The 18,232-nt window shown below is 38.8% G+C and overlaps 1 protein-coding gene across 10 annotated transcripts in view; it reads right to left on the bottom strand.

Annotated features, from left to right (window-relative positions):
* Positions 1-238: 238 nt before the first annotated feature.
* CCSER2 (coiled-coil serine rich protein 2) overlaps positions 239-18,232 on the bottom strand; it is a 207,692-nt gene continuing 189,698 nt past the window's right edge. For 6 of the 10 annotated variants that reach the window (XM_029059679.2, XM_029059681.2, XM_029059680.2 and 3 more), the window contains one exon: positions 239-5,424. In XM_029059679.2, the coding sequence (XP_028915512.1) occupies positions 4,609-5,424 (816 nt within the window). In that variant the 3' untranslated portion in view covers positions 239-4,608. Of the gene's footprint in view, positions 5,425-12,141; positions 12,182-16,414; positions 16,454-17,150; positions 17,236-18,232 lie in introns of all 10 variants that reach the window. The other 4 variants (XM_029059682.2, XM_029059684.2, XM_029059683.2 and 1 more) reach the window with 4 other exon arrangements.

Consider the following 18,232-nt stretch of genomic DNA (forward strand, 5'->3'; position numbering starts at 1 on the left):
CCAAGCCCATGCTCTTTCTACTACGCTATGCTGCTCCGCTGAACCCTTGGTGGAACGAGAAGTGATATTTCCCAAACTCCCATTTCAGTAGACACTAGTCTTTTACTGGACAACTGAAGCAGCAAAGCCAGAAGAGAAATACTCTACCATGACAGATGTCCTTTGGTCAGCTTGATTTCTCTTGGTGAAAATGGAAAACAAAATCCAAATAACTCATAGCAGCAAATGTCAGAAGGGATCATTTTTAGAATATCAACTTTATTTTTATTCACTAGAGCAACACTTTCAGGAAAGATTTTATTTTTACATACAAGTTTATTAAATCCATTTTACAAGCAAGTTCCAATATACAGTATTTACTCTGAATTGGTTAAATAAAACCAAAGGGGCAAAACAAACACTGCAGGTATTAAGGAGATGTTGTGTTTTTGTTTTGTATCTAGTACTGAATTTAAGACTTCAAATCTTAACATTAGAGTTAACATTTACAGTCTTTATTCTGGACTTTTGAAAGCTAAGGAGGCAGTGAGCAGCTTTACCACAGCAGTGATCAAAGTGAATTGTACATTTCATTAATAGCATGGTTGTAGATTACTTTAAAATTGATGTCTACCACTACAATCGTACAGTAAGACTCACTGCGCTTCAGAGCCTGCAGCTACAGTGAGACGAGAGAGGCAATATGGAGGCAAATTAGATCACTGACTTCAAGCATCGGAATAAAGGGGTGGGGGCGGGAATAGTGTGTTTTGCAAATCATGAAGTAGTCCTCACCTTGCCTCCCCTCATCCTATGCCTAATTTTCCATATACATTTTCTACAGAAATTCAAAATGGGTGCCTAGGGCAGATACATGCATGTTGTTATCACGACCTAAGTGAATCCGGGTCCTTTAGCAATCATAAACACTATGCCGGTGCTTAAGTATGAGGACACACTGAGATTTACTGTTGAGACTCACTTTAAGCTGTTTGGGTGCAATTCGGGCACCAGCGGGTTTTAGCATGTGAAAAGGGAAGTGATACAGTTTTGGAGTGGGTGAAATGATGAACGCAGTTCTGTTGCACCCACGAATCAACACTGTGCACACAGCCCAGAATCAACCTCGCGTTATACTACACAAGCATCGTTACATGGCAGTCAAGGGAAGGGATACATTTCTGTGCTGCATTATTAGTGAGGGGGGCAGGGTTTATGGGAAGGAGGATTAAATACAAGAAAACTTAGCGCTTTAATGGAAAAAATAGCCATGCAAGGAAGGGGGGAGGGGGGAGGGGGGATATAGTAATTCTGTGCAGTGCTGTATAGCTACCTTCAAACAGCAACAATTACAGGAAGTTTGTTTCAAACAAAAGCCACACACAACGGGAGGCGTTTAGATTATTTTAGGCACAACTCCAAGCAATAAAGCTCATTTAAAGTGCAAATTTGTTTTTCTTTTTCTTCCTCAAGTTCCATTATTCGCTTGCTAAAATAATTAATAATTGCTCTCATTTCTATACAAATACATTGAACAGTTAGTAGTCTCATACTCTTGAAAATATTGCACAAATGAATGAGACCCCAAAAGAAAAACATCAATGGGAATCAACATTAATAGTCTTCTGAAACCTAGAGAACCAAGCTAAAAGATGCAACTCCTTAATCCTTTGATTAATGCCTTTAAAATCATCTGCACCTGTACTGCTAAGGCTCTCGGGCAACCACTTAACACCCATAACCCAATTCCAAATTTCTTCTCCACTACCATTTATTTTCCTGCTCATCAGCGTGAAACTTTATTTTCACTCCATTATCTCTTCCACCCACTCATCAGCTGATCACTTTCACTTCATCCTCTGGACTCTAAAGTACATACCTGCAGCCTTCTCCATTAACCACACAAAAGCCAACTGAGGAGCTGAGCTGAGCTCCAGAGGAACACTTTGCGAGAGGCTTGCGAACAGAGGGACTCAAATAAAGATCCTGTCAATCCCTGATTCAGTGAGCTGTTAACATCCAGAAGCTCTGCTAATCCCCTGCCTCCTCTTCTGATTCAAAACTTACACTGAAGAAAACCTGGCATTCCTGTTCAGGTCAAAATCTGTTTCTTCTTGCAGCTATTAAAATAACTACAGGCCTAAAACTTGTTTTGCCTCGTGTGAACGTTTCAATATTTTTTTCTTTATAGGTTACCCCATTTCTATGACGACCTAATGGGCCTAGGCCTTAAAGACTCAAAATCAGTTAAGGTGCAGAACCCGTGAATCGTGTACATTAACATTATGAGAAAGGAATCGGGGAGAAAAACAAGACAAAACACAACCAATTCAAACTCCACATCTTCCTGGACAAGTGGATAAAAAACAAAATAAAAAAATAAAATTGCTCTTCCCCAATAAAAGAAAAGGTTATCTTTCAAATAATACTCAATAAAAATCTAAAGAGACCTGAAAATTAACCAGAAGTCTGCTGAATGATCAGTCAGCAGATTTCAACTTTTGGGAAAGAGTCTAGAAGCTGAAGCCAGTTTTTTGGCATGCCTTATTTCATCTCCACATAAAAAGAAGGAAAAAAAAAGGCCCTCTGCTTCTGGACTGCAAGTCCAACAGACCGTCTCCAATGGAAATCATTTAAATGACGTTAAATGTCTTGTCGATGGGGTCCATTACTATACGCTTACCATAAATGATACCATCTATAGAATCTGCTGTAACACTAATGCATCACAACAAAATTTTATGGCAAGAATGAAAAAAATCATCTAGTCCCATTTTCTCACCAGTTCCCTGAATATCCCAGAACAAACAGTTCACACTTAACTATATGTGCACTCTAAGGTCAGTTCAGGAAGGAAAATTGATCAGCATCATGAAGCGGATGTCATTTCTGAAATTAAATTCAACACTGGCCACTTAGGAGGGGGAAAGATTAGCCTCATTCACCAGCATTTTCTTTTCAAAACTATCACTCGGAAGCTGTGCGACTGATTTTCTTGACTTGATACACTTTCAATACGTTAGGATTCAATAGGTGCTAAAAACAAGACTGCCAAAATGTGGATTTTCTTTTTGTCCACAACCTCAGCTGAGGCATCTCTTACGGAAAACAATTTTAAATCTGGCTGTGTTTCGTAGTTGGCCGGGATGCAGATTCAATACTGCTGAGCAGGCATGTGAAAAATATGAGGGTAAATCTGTCAAACACTTCACTGTTGGCGGGCATACAAGTCCAGTACCATGCATGCTTTTACTTCCTAGTCCCACAGCTTCCCCCTGCTACAGATTTTTTTTCCCAAAATCCCTTTAAGAGAAGGCTTTTTCCTAACCATCACATTTGCTCTTCCTCGCACAACTCTTTCTCAGTTACTTTTCACCTTTCAAGGAGTTAGTCACACACACACACACGCATATACACGTATGCACACATCCATCCATCCATCCATCCATCCAAAGGACAGAAAGCTAGACAGCCTTGGGGCGGGGGGTGGGGGGAAAGCTCTTAAGAGTACCAGCTCTTCTCATGGGTTTGCTCAAAGCAAATCTGTGATTTTTCTCAAAATATTTTTTAAACACAAGTTTTATTATGCAAAATAGTCTTAAATCCCTATACATACAGCAAAATTTTGTGCAAACACTTCAAGTCAGGTACTTCAGAGTCTTCTGATATTAGCAGAAATTCAATAAATACAAATAGTACAATAAAGTTAAAAACATAATTAAAAAATGTATGCTGTGGAACCCTAGCACAGGCATCACGGTGGGCCCTCATCCAACAGGCCATGAGTCACCACTGACAAAAGTAACACCAGCTATTTTGCAAAGCGCTGCACCTTCAGCTCTGTGTTTCAGAAACTTCCCCGTCACATCAGCTGAACTCAAAGGAATACCAAGGAGTTGTTACAGCAATGCATGGATAATATAGGTGTTTATAAGCAAACAGATTCATTTTACCCTGTGGAATTGCCTGGCACCTGAGAACAGGGGCACTAAATCATATAACAAAACAACTTTTTGATCCTTGAGGGAAAAAAAAATATATCACAGACTTCACAAACTATCTACTGAAGGCTTGAGTTAGTTGGATGACTATGAGGATTTTGCATAGCCCTCTGAAATCCAGAGTCAGACTTATGACCGATGCCATTATATCTGCTTATAGACTAAGACTCTGAGTAATAAGCAACAGTTCTAGCCTAAACGGTAACACTACAAAGACTGGGTGAATGGTGGGATCATAGTGTTTTTTTTTGATAGTCAAGATTAATCAGACCTGCAAAGGGAGCACGTCTGCAAGCCGACCTTCTTGAATGCCGAGTGGCGCATTCTGATAATGGGCTTGGTGGACTTTGCCAGCTTCAAAGTTTGCTACACCTTTTGATATGTGGGAAGAAGGGCCATGAAATCAGGTGCTCCTGTAGGCCCTGGAGTCTGACACATAAACCTTAGCATTCACTCAAGAGATGCTGAATATTTCCAATAAGACGGAATTCAACCAAGAAGGGAATGGCCTAACGAATGACAGCTGCAAGTTTTAATATTCGAGAAGCCTTCAGACCAGATGCATTTTCAGAATGCAATTACAGCATGACAATCTTTACGAAGAAATGAGCTTGGAGCAGTTAGAGCCTTAATGCATCTTTGGTTTAGGGAGACGAGAATACCGATTAGACATCAAGCTATCCCCAGAATGTAAATTGCTACTCGGATTTTGCAGGTTTTCCTTTCTTTGGGCCAGAGGTCTTGGGATATGTGTCTTGGGCTGGATGTTTTGTCTTTCTGCAGACGATGATAGTTTAGGATTGCCTGTTGGCGTATGTTTAATCAAGGAGGCAGTTGGTGGGCGAAGCTTAGAGGTTTTCAGATTCGGCTTACTCATTAGGCTTGTCTGAGTAGGCGTCCGTTGAAGCGGAATGCATGTTGACGTTGACTCTGACTCCTTGCAAGCGAGGGAACTCTTCTGAGATGATGCAACATCCTGAATTGATGGCTTTAGAAGCTGCGAGGTCTTTTCCTGCAATTTATGATCCGTGGGTGACGGTGGAGTTTTCACTGCTAAATTAATCTGCCCTTCTTTTCTCGAATTTGCTGGAGTAAGTGTCTGAACAGACAGGAGTGAAGACTGTAGGTCTCTAGCTCTATGACTACCTGCTTGAGTGGACTCCGTAACACTCTCAGTTACCCCCTGCTTCTCTCCAGAAGGTGCTTTCTCAGCTTCATCCTCTAAGTTTAGCTGTGTATTAAATAACAGGGGCAGTTCATCGAGACCATAATCACCTTTCCTCTGAGAGGCAGCTGTAACCTTTTCGTGTGGACGGTCAGCATCCTGACATGAGCTGTGGCTTGGCCTTTCACTGTGGGCCTCGATAAGTGGTGGCTTTGTTAGTTTTCCCCGGACGTGGCCTGTGGAACTGGGAAGGCTGCTGGAAGGCTGTAGTACTTGAGGCTGTAAAATGAAAAACAATATAAACAACAAAAAACTTTAAAAAAGGGTGGTCAATACCACGCTAAATTCAAAGTGTGCCGATCTGGTGCCCAATGTGACTTGATATGCGGCTTCATGTTTTAAAAGAAATCGGCATTGGCAAAACACACAGGTGGGCCCATGAGACAAATGTGACTGATACCGTATGCAAAAAGAAAAAAAGAAAAAAAATGCCAGCAATAAATTCCAGACGAGTGTCAAAATTAAATGGAAGTCCCAAATGGAAAAGCATAATGACTGATTTACTCTTGAGAAACAGAGTTTCACTTTATAATTCTATTTGAAAATCTTAGACATTATACCTAAGTACTAGGTATTGTAAGTATCCTGAATAAATTAATAAAAAGTCCCAGTTTATCTTCACGAAGCATACGGCTAGCATTATGATCTCCGGCCTTTTATTCATTTTAAATTCTATAGCTACACTTGTGGTTGGAGTATACTCAAAGCACACTAAACTTATTTGGAGAGAACTAAAAGCGAATACACCTATGAAAAAAGTTTGTTCTAATTGGGCTTCTGAAGTAATCATTTTTACCCTGTAAAACTTCAAAAAACTGATAAAATACAATCCAGTATCACTAGCCGTATCTGAGTGCTTGTATTACATACCCAGTACGATGCTTAGTGACGATTATGAGTCTTCAGTGAAGGGAAATTCTGATTATTTCACACAAAATCAACCTACATTTGACCTTTATTACTTCATCATCATCCTTACTTAGGAAAATACTCAGAGGAAAAAAAAGTCAATGGGAGCTAACCCAGTGGGTACATGGCTCCACTGAGTAGAGTTAATCCCACCCCCAAAACTTTCACCTAATGGTTGGGAAAGTCATTGAAAACCACTTTTATCTATGTATTTAAAAGGTTGTAAGTCTAATTTCTGAACGTCAAGACTCTACTGCTGATTTTCAAGAAACTCCCCAACTCCCATGTATAAAATGAGAGCTGAGAGGAATAGAGCAGAAACCGGGTAACTCTTCCAATATGCCATTTTCTCAACAGACCACTGTGTGGCCCAAAATGTTATGGGAATTTTATCATTGTTGTTCAAACTCTCCAAAACAGTAGAGCTACTCTTTGGGTTTATAACCACTGACTTTCTGAGTGAATTTTAACACCTGTCCACTTTCTTTGGCCTTGCTCTCTCGACTGGGCATATCGGAATCAACTCTAAATCTTTGGCTTCCATACTGTGGAAGGATCACTTTCCCGGTAAGTTACCCCACAGATGAATAAACAAAAGGGAAAAGATTTCAGCCTTTGTGAGGTGACCATATTCAATATGAAATTAACTGGGTTTCCCTGCAATCCCTGTCTAACAAGAATGGATATAATAATGTATTTGTTAAGCACTTACTATGGGTCAAGCACTGCTCTAAGTGGAATGAAAACCAGGATATGAGGGGCAAATGATACACAAGGACACACTAAACAAATCTAAAAACTGGAAAGGAAAATACTTCTGAGCCAGAGGATAAGGGCTCTCTTGAATTAGTACCTCCAGGATGCTTTCTTTCCTGTTCACTGACCCTCACAACCAAACTTGCTCATCACCATACCCAGCTCTCTACAGCCAAGCTAATAATTAAAGAAGTGAAAAGAGAAATTTAAGGAATGGCTTGGCAGCAGTATCCTTGTAGACCTAAACTCTGGCAGCATGCCTTTCCACTTTTAGAAAGCCAAAAAGACTGATGCCGTGGCTGTGACTGTTGTAAATGTTGGAATCTGAGCTGTGAGGAGCTTGAAACTCCATTCCTCTAGCCGCAATTCCCCATTTCTTTTTTGTATGTACCATTATTCTTATCCTTTATGTTATTTTGGGTTTTGTTTTTCATTTCTTCTTTTCCTATGCGCCCATCTCTAACCATCCCAACATTTTTTTCTTAGACTGTGAGTGCCTTAGGTGTAAGGGACTAAATCTAATTATCACTTGTGCTTTCCTCTTGTGCTGTTTTCTGAATGGTGCTTTAATAAATCTAATTACCACCACTACCAATTCTACTATTACTACTGCTATTGCTGCTACTGCTTCTGCTATCACAAAATGAAGTTTGCATTTTAAGTCAAATCAAAGCTTAAACCAGGCTGATGAGTTTTGGGTTGAAGAGTAAAATCTGAATTGCTTACTAAGACCCAGGAATCCTACATCAAGGCCCTAAAATGACAGACAATAGCTCACACTGAAAATCTGATTATCTACACCTTAATGAAGTGGTGTTTTTTCTATGAAATAAGTCATGCCAAAGTAGGGGGTGTCAAAATGAATGGGCTACCTAAAGGTCAAAAACACTCGGCTTTTAAACTCTAATTGTAAAATATAGAAAAGATTAATGTGGCAATTGATGTTTACTGCACAGTAATAGCTGTTTCAGGTGAATGAATACTTCAAATTTTTATTTTCTAATTATAAGAGGAAATTAAACATTATATTGTTGTATTTCAAATCAATTTTAATAGACACACTAATTAGCTGTGTTCCAAATTATCCAAAAGCAATTAGTGTCGTGAGTAAATTTTTTTAAAAACGCCTTGGTAGGTTTTCCATTTCATTAGACCCCTTGCTTTTTTTTTTTTTAACAGGATATGGTTCCCAATATATATTTTTTTAAGTAAACCAAAAAACAAAAAATTCAAGAGATGGTGTTCCATGACAAGTTGGCTTTACTGAGTGGAATCAAAAGGCTGCTTAAGCCCAAGAGACAGTGAAACAAAAAAATGCCTCTCTCAGTACAGAGATTCCTTAAAACCTGTTGATCAAAACAACAATCTCAAAATAATAGTACATCAGACAAAGAGAGTTTGTGCTACCTTTAGGTCCCATGGCAAAGAACAGATGCCTTAATAGCTTGATTAACCTTCAGTATATTACCAAATCTTAACTCTATGGGCATGGTATAATGTCATGGTACACGGCCAACTTTTATTTGATCTTACCATCAGAGAATTTCTGTTGGGAAAAATGTAAACTAGGGTGCGTACTGAGCATATTTAATACTTTCAAATGCAATGCTTATTAAGATTCTTCTGTAATCAATTCTACACGTCTAGCTAAACTTTTCATTTTAAAGTCTCTTAGACTGTGAGCCCCAGGTGGGACAGAGACTATATCCAACACAATTGTCTTGTAATCACTCCAGTGCTTAGTAAAGTGTTTAGCAGTATAGTAGATGCTTAACAGATACCAGAAATAAATAAAAATATATTTTAGGTGTGCTTGTTCTAGCTCCCAAACAGCCATTTTCTGTATGACAAATTTTCAAACTGACACAAATCTAGGATCCCCTACGATTCGTCAGTTGGAAACAAAGGTTGCCAATGGGGCCTATTGGTGTCTTTGCCACATTTTAACTAGGTATGTTTCAAAATGGGATCTAACAAGTTGGGATGGGGCCTGGACGACCAGATATGATTCTGGTCCTATAGTCAGGGCTTGAAGGAACTGAGTGGATCTTAACAAGAATGACTGGGTCTCCAGTAATTCCCTCTCTCTCAACCTTCTGTACTTCCTCAACACTTACTGCATTGCAATTAATAAATACTAATAATAATACAAACTAACCACTGACAAGTGTTGGAATGGGAGGAATGCCTGGGTGATGGATAATTTCCTGATATCGTGATACTGCTGATCAAGAGTTAACACTCCAAAATCCAAGGTTGAATTTCCAACATGAATTCTAGCACCGGTCTTAATTAGACTGAGTTTCCTTGACCTCTCCCAGAATTCTCCTCTTCCCCTTTCCCTCCCTCTACCCCTGCCCCACAAAATTTTAGGTCTTTTACCCTTCTCCTTCCCAATATTGGGATAGTAGTAGCCGGGGTCATTCGGAGTCACTGATCCAATCCATGAGGAGTTCTTTCATGGATTAGATCAGCAATCCACATCACTTGGTCAGCTGCAGTCTTTATATCAGAAGGGCAATCTCACCCTTTTATATTGGAGCTGCTTGAACCCTAAGGTCAGTGATCAGAAACCTATCATTTGGACAGTCCTAGCATCAGAGGAGGGAGGTCAGCCCATCCATACTGCACATGGTAGTTCATCTGAACAGTCTCAAGCTAGATAAAAATGAGTCTCATTTGATTAGACATTACTTTCATGTATCAATCAATGAGATTTATTCAGCGCTTACTGCGTGCCGAGCCTTTGGATTAAAGGTCTAATCTGCATAGTCCAAATTGATCAGGAAGGATGAAGGAGTTTGGTTGACTGATTCTGGCAATGAGTAAACTTCAATTTTTGACAGTATCAGCAAGTTATTCTTGTCAATGCTACATCTTTAGTAATCTGATTTTCACTGATGTGTCCAATTTGTCCATCCAATGATAGTTCACCTCAGCAACCTTTTACTATTCTCTAGTTCCATTCCTAATGAACTCTGTTTTAACAATGGATATTCTATCTAAATGTTCACACAAAGCCTTTCGGCATTTGGTTACAATCCACAGCAATGGAATATTTCCAAGTCTCCGTCCCAGAGAAAGCCAGCCTCTACGAAAACAAACATTTCACTTAGTACACTGGCAGACACTTAATATGACATATATTTTGGTATTTCCAAGTACTCCTGTAATTCCCTTAATTATTAGAGATATGCAAAAGCCTAAATGCCTTTATAAAAGTCAAGAGCCTTTTCAACCGGGATTCAGGAATTCCACTGAAGGAATGGTCAATCACTCGGTGCTTCAGAATGCTTAAGAGTTTAATAATAATTGTGGTTATTTGTTAAATAATAATAATAATAATGATGACGATGGCATTTGTTGAGCGCTTACTATGTGCAAAACACTGTTCTAAGCGCTGGGGGGGATACAAGGTAAGCAAGTTGTCCCACATGGGGCTCACAGTCTTAATCCCCATTTTACAGATAAGTGAGGCACAGAGAAGTTAAGTGACTCGCCCAAAGTCATACAGCTGACAAGCGGTGGAGCCGGGATTAGAACCCATGACCTCTGACTCCCAAGCTCATGCTTTTTCCACTGAGCCATGCTACTTCCTAAGTGCTGAGTCCTGTACTAAGCGCTAGGGTAGATACATAATAATCAGGTCCGACATGGGGCTCACAGTCTAAGTAGGAGGGGGAATAGGTATTTAATCCCCATTTTGCAGATGGAGGGAACTGAGGCAGAGCAAAGTTAAGTGACTTTCCCAAGGTCACACAAAAGGTTGAGTGGAGAAGCAGGATTGGGAACCAGATCCTCTAGCACCCTGACCCAGGCTCTTTCCACTAGGCCACGATGTTTTGATGGAAAGAAGGCACTGTCACTGCTAAAGAAATCTCTGGGATAACCATTCATCATTTCCAGGTTAACTTTAGCCACATGTTTGAGCTGAAAGTAACTCACCTGACACCAACAGGTCAACACCAGAGGTACCTTACTTAAACAATGAGGCTGTCTTTCCTAACCCACCTCCCCAATCCTTCCCTAGCTGGTCTGCTCTCAATACTTCCTTCCAAATCAAGGTACTCTCAACTCTCTCCTCCTCTCCCTCATCTATGTGGCCAGTTTGGGCTACATCCTACTGCTCCTTATATGACAGCAATTAAGATGTGGTAAACTTTGGAACAGCACTTCACAAGAAACTTTCCCTAAGCCTTCATTTCCCCTAACTCTCTTCCCCACGGCATTACCTATTCACTCAGATCTGCACTCCTTAAGCACTTGATATTCACCCCAGTCTCAGCCTCATAGAACTTACAGACATATTCTTAGACTCTACCATTTCCCCTATTGTAATTTATTTTAATGTGTCTTTCCTTCTAAACTTTAAGCTCTTTGTGAGCAGGGATTGTGTCCACCAACTTGTACTGTTCTCTCACAAGTACTTAATGCAGTGCTCTGCATACGGTATGCATGCAATAAATACCTTTGACTGATTGATAAAACTCACACAGAGTAATCTAATATGAAGAAAGGAGCCTGAAGCACCTAACTGGGAGCCTTTTTTATTGTTTTATACCACAAGAAAGGCCTTGAGTCTGAGGCCTTGAAAATATACCCACTTCGAGCTTTCTCCCTGGCTAACTGGCAGCCTGCTGGCCAGAGAGGTTTATTTATAACTGGATTCAAATATGTTCAAAAAAACCATGCTTATCTCCAATTCACCTGTTAAGCAACAGTCAAACTTGGTCACCAGAGAAAACTGCAAACCCACTACGTAAAGGCTTACAGAGGTACGAGATATTAAATATTTTTAAACATTTGGCTACAATATAATAATGTTGGTATTTGTTAAGTGCTTACTATGTGAAGAGCACTGTTCTAAGCGCTGGGGTAGACATGGGGAATCAGGTTGTCCCACATGGGGCTCACAGTCTTAATCCCCATTTTACAGATGAGGTAACTGAGGCCCAGAGAAGTTAAGTGACTTGCCCACAGTCACACAGCTGACAAGTGGCCGAGCCGGGATTTGAACTCATGACCTCTGACTCCAAAGCCCGTGCTCTTTCCACTGAGCCAAAATATTGCATCATTTTTAAAAGGTTTTACTGGGACAAATACATATTGGATTCCATTAAATATATTTTGAATGGGTAAGAGGGAGGGAAATATGAAGCATGACTGTAATCCATGCACAGACTTGACAAGCATGCATCATGCAAGGTGGAAAAATAGGTTGTTTTTTTGGTGGAAGGTGGTAGTGGGAAGAAATCTGAAATTGTACTGTACCACGCTTTATCATAGAAGTAATGGACTAACTCCTCAACTCCTTGCCAATGGCATAATGGGAAAGCAGAGACAAGAAAAAGACAAGGACAATGAAGTCAGAATGCCAACACAAAACAATGAGCAATTGCCAGGACAGAATAGCAACTAGGAGTATTTAGATACACTCTATTAAGGATACTGAATAGAATCCCATCAACTGTCTTCTTAAATGGTGTCGGAGAGAAGTCCAAGTGTTAGGTACCCACAGAATTTCATCAACAAAGCAGTCAGTCATTCCTAAGGACTCACTCATAAGTTCTTACCTCAGTGAAATTAAAAGTACTCTGGTCACACTCAACACATTTCTACTAAAAGGAAGTGAAAATGACTTCTCTTTCTTCAGACCTTCCTTTGTCTACTAAAGACAGTATTCTATAATCCTTCCCAAATGAATATTAGTTGATTTAGATCCGTACCCCTAATGAAATTCTGAAAGTCTCATGAAAGTCTGTTAAACTGCAATTTAGGCCTCAATAAAAGTTGAATATTTTACATAAATGCCTTCTCACCAGTTAAATCAATTTCTAGGATTGTTTAGCAATCATGAACACTCTCTTTTTTTGCTTAGTTGTCTCAAGTAGCTCTTGGCAAAACTACAGAGACACCCGATAGCTGTGGTTGCCGAACAAATTCATTCTTTTATGAATTAAACTTGGCATTTCTAAAAGACTGCAGTCACTTCTAAAATCTAGTACTTAACACTGTTCAAACAGCTAAAATTACTTATGAAAAGTGACAGTGTCTGAGATCTTGTTTATTATAAAAGCCCAGCATGTTCACTTAACATCATAGTTTTCTAAATTGCAACATCTCTGATGACTGCACTGTGTATTAGGATATAGTACAAGAGTGCAAAGAGCAGCTGAAAATTGAAAAGCATATCAGCAAGATTTCATCTGTACAATTTAGATAAGATAAAGAGTGTATTTCTTAGAAAAGTGTTTTGGTTTTTTAAGCTCAGGTGTATTACTGAGAGAGTGCCTCATGAAATTTTCCACAGTGCTTGATATCACATGCTAGGTTGCTGCAAGATATTATTATTATTAGTAATATTAATTATTATATTATATTATTAGTAATAATTAACTATTATATTACTAATAATAATAATATCTGAATATCAAGCTAATATTGGTGTTAATACACTTGAGCAGAATTTTCTGATTGGGAACTTAAGATTTAAGAGGTGCTGAAGATAAGCCCAAAGGTTTATAATGCAGGACAATTAGTCTAAACTGTAAGCTCCTTGTGGGCTGGGAATATGCTCACCAACTTTGCTGTTTCGTATAGACCCAAGTACTTAGATCAGTGCTCTGCACACAGTAAGCACTCAATAAACATCATTGATTGACTGAACTGACCTGTAATTAGTCCTCTACAACATAAGGAACAAAATGTAGAGCACAGGGTATAAAGGGTAAAGTAATTTCTTCCTAAAATTAGACTGTGAATGATCTCTTCAATTATAATTCTCTCACAGTGACTCAAGATTATACATTTTATGGTAGCGTTATTGAAATTTAACAGGTAGGTTTAGCTGCTTAATATTCAAAGTAATTCAATGTGCAGTAGATTTTTAAAAATGTATCTAAAATTTTTTAAAAAAACAGGATGCATGCATTCTAGCACAGAGTGGAGCTTATTAGCAATGTGTAGACCAATAGTTCCTAAAAAAAATACATTCCTGGGGTCAAACCTGCAGCCACTAGATTTTTAGGAACCTTTTAAAAATTAGTCTAATGATGGTAAACAGCTTTAAGTTGAAGTCATCTAAACTTTTATAATGAAAAATGGAAATTTTATAAAGGAAAATAAAATATTTTTTGGGAATATTTATCATTTTGAGGATTTGATTATTTACCCATACTTGAGTTCTAAATTAAGAAGGAAATCTCTCAGCATATTAGGCTTTTTACTTCCCTATATTTTTCAGTGTGCAGTACTTTCAAGAGTTTGTTTGGTTTACAAATCCATGACTCTTAATGGGAAATCCTATGTTCAAGCAGATGTTTGCAGGGAAACTTAATAGGGAAAGAGCTTAGATGGAAAATAGGTGACTCCTATAGCATTATCTATTAGCAGCAGATTTCAAATTGCACTTCAAAATGTGCTTTAACTGGGTACATACTGCCATAGACATAGGCCTGGGTACATACATACTGACACAGACAGACTTTGACTCTCACATCACATTTCTAATTTTGCTGGGGTTTTATGACCACTTTTCAATCAATCAATGGTATTTATTGAGCACTTACTGTATGCTAAGCACTGTACTAAGCATTAAAAATTAGTTCCCTGCCCACAATGAGCTTATAGTCCAATTTATCCCTCAACATCTCATTAGTTTAACGGTAAACTGGGTCAACATTTAATAGCAGCATTTTACAGAAGAGAAAACAGATCCACCTATTGGTCACTAGAGAGGCAGAACACAGGTTGTAGAGGGAAATGAACCTCTGACGCTTGGTTGGGATTAGATGCAGAGTCTGGAATTAGCAAAGATGTGACTTCGGAGTTGGGAGTCAAGCAATACGAATGTGTTTACAGATCTATTTAATAAAGAAGGCATTATTTTTAAATCGCTCTTCCTTTCAGGAAGTTCTGTAATGCGCCAAAGGAAAATTTATCATTCTAAAGTTCCACTGTTTTCCTCTGCATTACTGAAACTGTGGAAAGTCTCTGGTACTATTTCTCACCAAGACTAGATTTCGGGGAGGAGGGGGGGTGAGGGGAGGCACTACATAAGAAAAATAGGATCTGTCTGGTAGTTTTATTTGGCTCATCTACATGGGATTGTTTTAGTTGTATAAATGCCTTTGGAAAGCTATTCTAAAGAAAGTTTGGTTTGGTAACCAAAGGATTTAGGCTCCAAAGACCTGGAATTCACTGACTAGGCATATGAATTATCGTTCTCTCTCAACCAATCAACCACATCATCTCTAAAACTAGACCCTCTAAAAGATTGTTCAAGGAACCACTATTATTGTGGTAGACACACCACCTGATGAAGACTATAAATACTAATGCAATAAACATAATTCTGAGGGCAGGAATAAAAACAAAATGTATGCTGTAAAACAGATCCTTAAAAGGAAAAGGGGATAAAGGTGAGGAAATGGGGCATTTGTAAAGCATAACATTTTCAGTCTCGATACACATTCTTGATCATCAAGCCCATACACAGATTCTTCAGATCAAAAACAAGACCTAAACAATATGAGAAAATAAATGAGTCCATATGAACCAAGTAATAATAGAGTTCAGCATAACTAGTCCACTGTGCATTTTCATCTTTGTAGTTGGAAAGCACTGATATATTCTCATTTGCGATACCTAGAGTAGTCAACAATCAAAGCTTAAAAGATACATAGGGATAATATTTTAAACAATGCACATACCAAAGAACCAATGAAGAAATCATTTTAGAAGACAAATACTGGGGCAACGAAGAGCTGTGCAAGTTTCTTCCCCTCCATCTCAATTTAGGAAAAGCTGATGGCCTCAAGTTAGTTTTTAAACCAACATTTTCTTAAAACCTATCATAAATACCATTAGCAGAGCAGGCATTAGCAGACTTTTCCAAGAGGCCTCAGGAAGGTAGAAATCACAGACTGTGACTCCACAAGAAACAGATCACAGTGCCCTTTCAGACAGTAGCTTACCACCAGAATGGTAGGTTCCTGGTATTTTCAGAGCTTGATGTTGTCCCCAAACCCCTTGAGGTAAGCATGGAAGAGAGGAGGCAACTCACCCAATTACATTTCCTAGATCCAGGGTGGAAGAGACTGTCTCTCAATTACATATGCATGGATGCAAATTCCCCATCAGCATCTTCATCTTCATATATGAAGAAAAACTAAATAGGCTGTATATTGTAAGCTCTTTGTGGGCAGGAGTCATGTCTACTGACTCTGTTGCATTGTACTTTCCCAAGCACTTAGTTCATTGCTCTGCACAGGGTAAGTACTTAAAAAATACCATTAAGTGAATGATAGAAATGTTGGCCTCAAACCCAAATATGTGTGGAGCCATAATAGGTCCACTGGTTAAATGTGTGAAGACCCAGGCAAAGACTGCATCATTTAGATCACGATTAGGAAGGATGGGTGATGTATATTTTCAAATAACTGCAAACGGGTTGTAACTCAAGTGTTAAAGTACATCTAAGAATGGGGCATAGAATTTTATGATTTAACTGTTTTTGGACAAACTCACACAAAGACAAACTTACCAGGTTTGCTATGAAAGCACGTAGTACACAATGAAAAATCTGGTTTTTGAAAAGCAGAATCAAAATTTGTAACAAATTAATTTTATTAAAACTCAAGCGCAGGTACCTCAATTAGCAATATTAGTCAACCATGCATTTTGAAAGCCACATTCCCAGGTTAAATAGTTCAGGCTGCTGATGTAAAATAAGTTCACAGGTGACATAGCTATCTTGACAAAAAGTGAATTATTAAAAAAGGAAAAGGTCTCTCCTTCAGGTGGCACTGAATGGAAATTCAACTTCCACTATTTTTATGACTACTTTAGAAAGACAGAAAATAAAAATATGCAGCAGGATATCAAATATGTACCTGCATCTGTGCCTTTTACAACACAAATTGTGTAGGCCCATGTGTTTCAGCACACAGAACAACTGCTCCCTCGTAATATAGCAAGGCCACCAAAAAGAAAGGGAAATTCATCAAGCAAGAGCGATACATGTTAAAAGCAAAACACTGACAACAAGACCTTGAGGTTCGGCTACCATGGGGATAAAAATCAAATTTTAATAACTTTCCTGAAGGTGTAAGTTGGAGTTGCTTAAATGAAGCCAAAGGAAGCATCTAAGTTAGGAGTCAGTAGGGATGGCTGAAAATCTCTGTAGCTTGGAAGGAGGATGCTACAGGAGGAACAGTGCGTGCAAGGGAGAAACGTCTACTGGGAACAGTGAGGGATACGAGTGAGAGATACAGACTCACTCTGTCTGCGGTGCGGTGGAACAGTCCGAGGAATCCCTTGGATTGGGCCCTGCCAAGGAGAGAAGGAGGGAGCAGAATACCCACCCTGTGCAGAAAGAGAGAGGAGAAAAGTATAATAAAACAGAGAACAGGAAAATAGAGACACCAAAAGCCATACAGTTTCCTTTTGGAAGAAAGAAATGCAAATTAGGAATGGTTTCATCCTTTGAGCAGCAGATTGCAAAAACTAAACCAGTAGTCTTTGATTTTTTTCATTTTTTAATGGTATTTGTTAAGCACTTACTATGTGCCAGTCACTGTTTTAAGCACTGGGGTAGATACGAGACAGATTGGACATAGTCCATGTCCCACGTGGGACTCATAGTCTTACTCCCCATTTTACAAATGAGGTAACTGAGGCACAGAAAAGTTGAGTGACTTGTCCATGGTCACAGAGCGGAGAAGTGGTGGAGCTGGGATTAGAACCTAGGTGCTTCTGACTCCCAGGCCCATGCTCTATCCACTAGGCCATGCTGCTTGTCTATATTTATTTTCTTTATATTTTCATTTCTTCTATGAGTTGCCATTAATGATAGTATAGAAATGTTTTCTTTTTAGCAGTATAGGCTCAATCTACTATTGATTTTTCTTAAAAAAAAAAAAAGCTAGATTCATTTCAGAAAAAGACGACATTCAGCTGGTTACAACTGTACCTCCACAATAGCACTGAATGATAATTAGAGAAGGAAAAAAACATGTCAATATGAAAGGCTTTGTTTTCAAACCAAAAAGAATTGAGAAAACAAGTGGGAGAATAAATTTTTGGTAAAAAAACCCAGTTCATTTGAAACAAAATTTGAAATGTAATAAACAGTCATTAATGTGGAATTCTACTTTGTTGTATAGTAGGTACCTTATCTTCCCTTGGTCGATACATATCCCAACAAAATTACAATTTGTCACTTGACTGTCTTGTCTTAGATCTTTTACACTTTGACTATTAAATCCCGACTTTGCTTTTTGAACTCCTCGGAAGCTGTCAATGACGGTCCCTCAGCTGTGTATATCACTATATACAATAAATGCACATTTTCCAGGAACAA

Source organism: Ornithorhynchus anatinus, chromosome 3 (assembly GCF_004115215.2).
Source record: "Ornithorhynchus anatinus isolate Pmale09 chromosome 3, mOrnAna1.pri.v4, whole genome shotgun sequence".
Taxonomy (NCBI): domain Eukaryota; kingdom Metazoa; phylum Chordata; class Mammalia; order Monotremata; family Ornithorhynchidae; genus Ornithorhynchus; species Ornithorhynchus anatinus.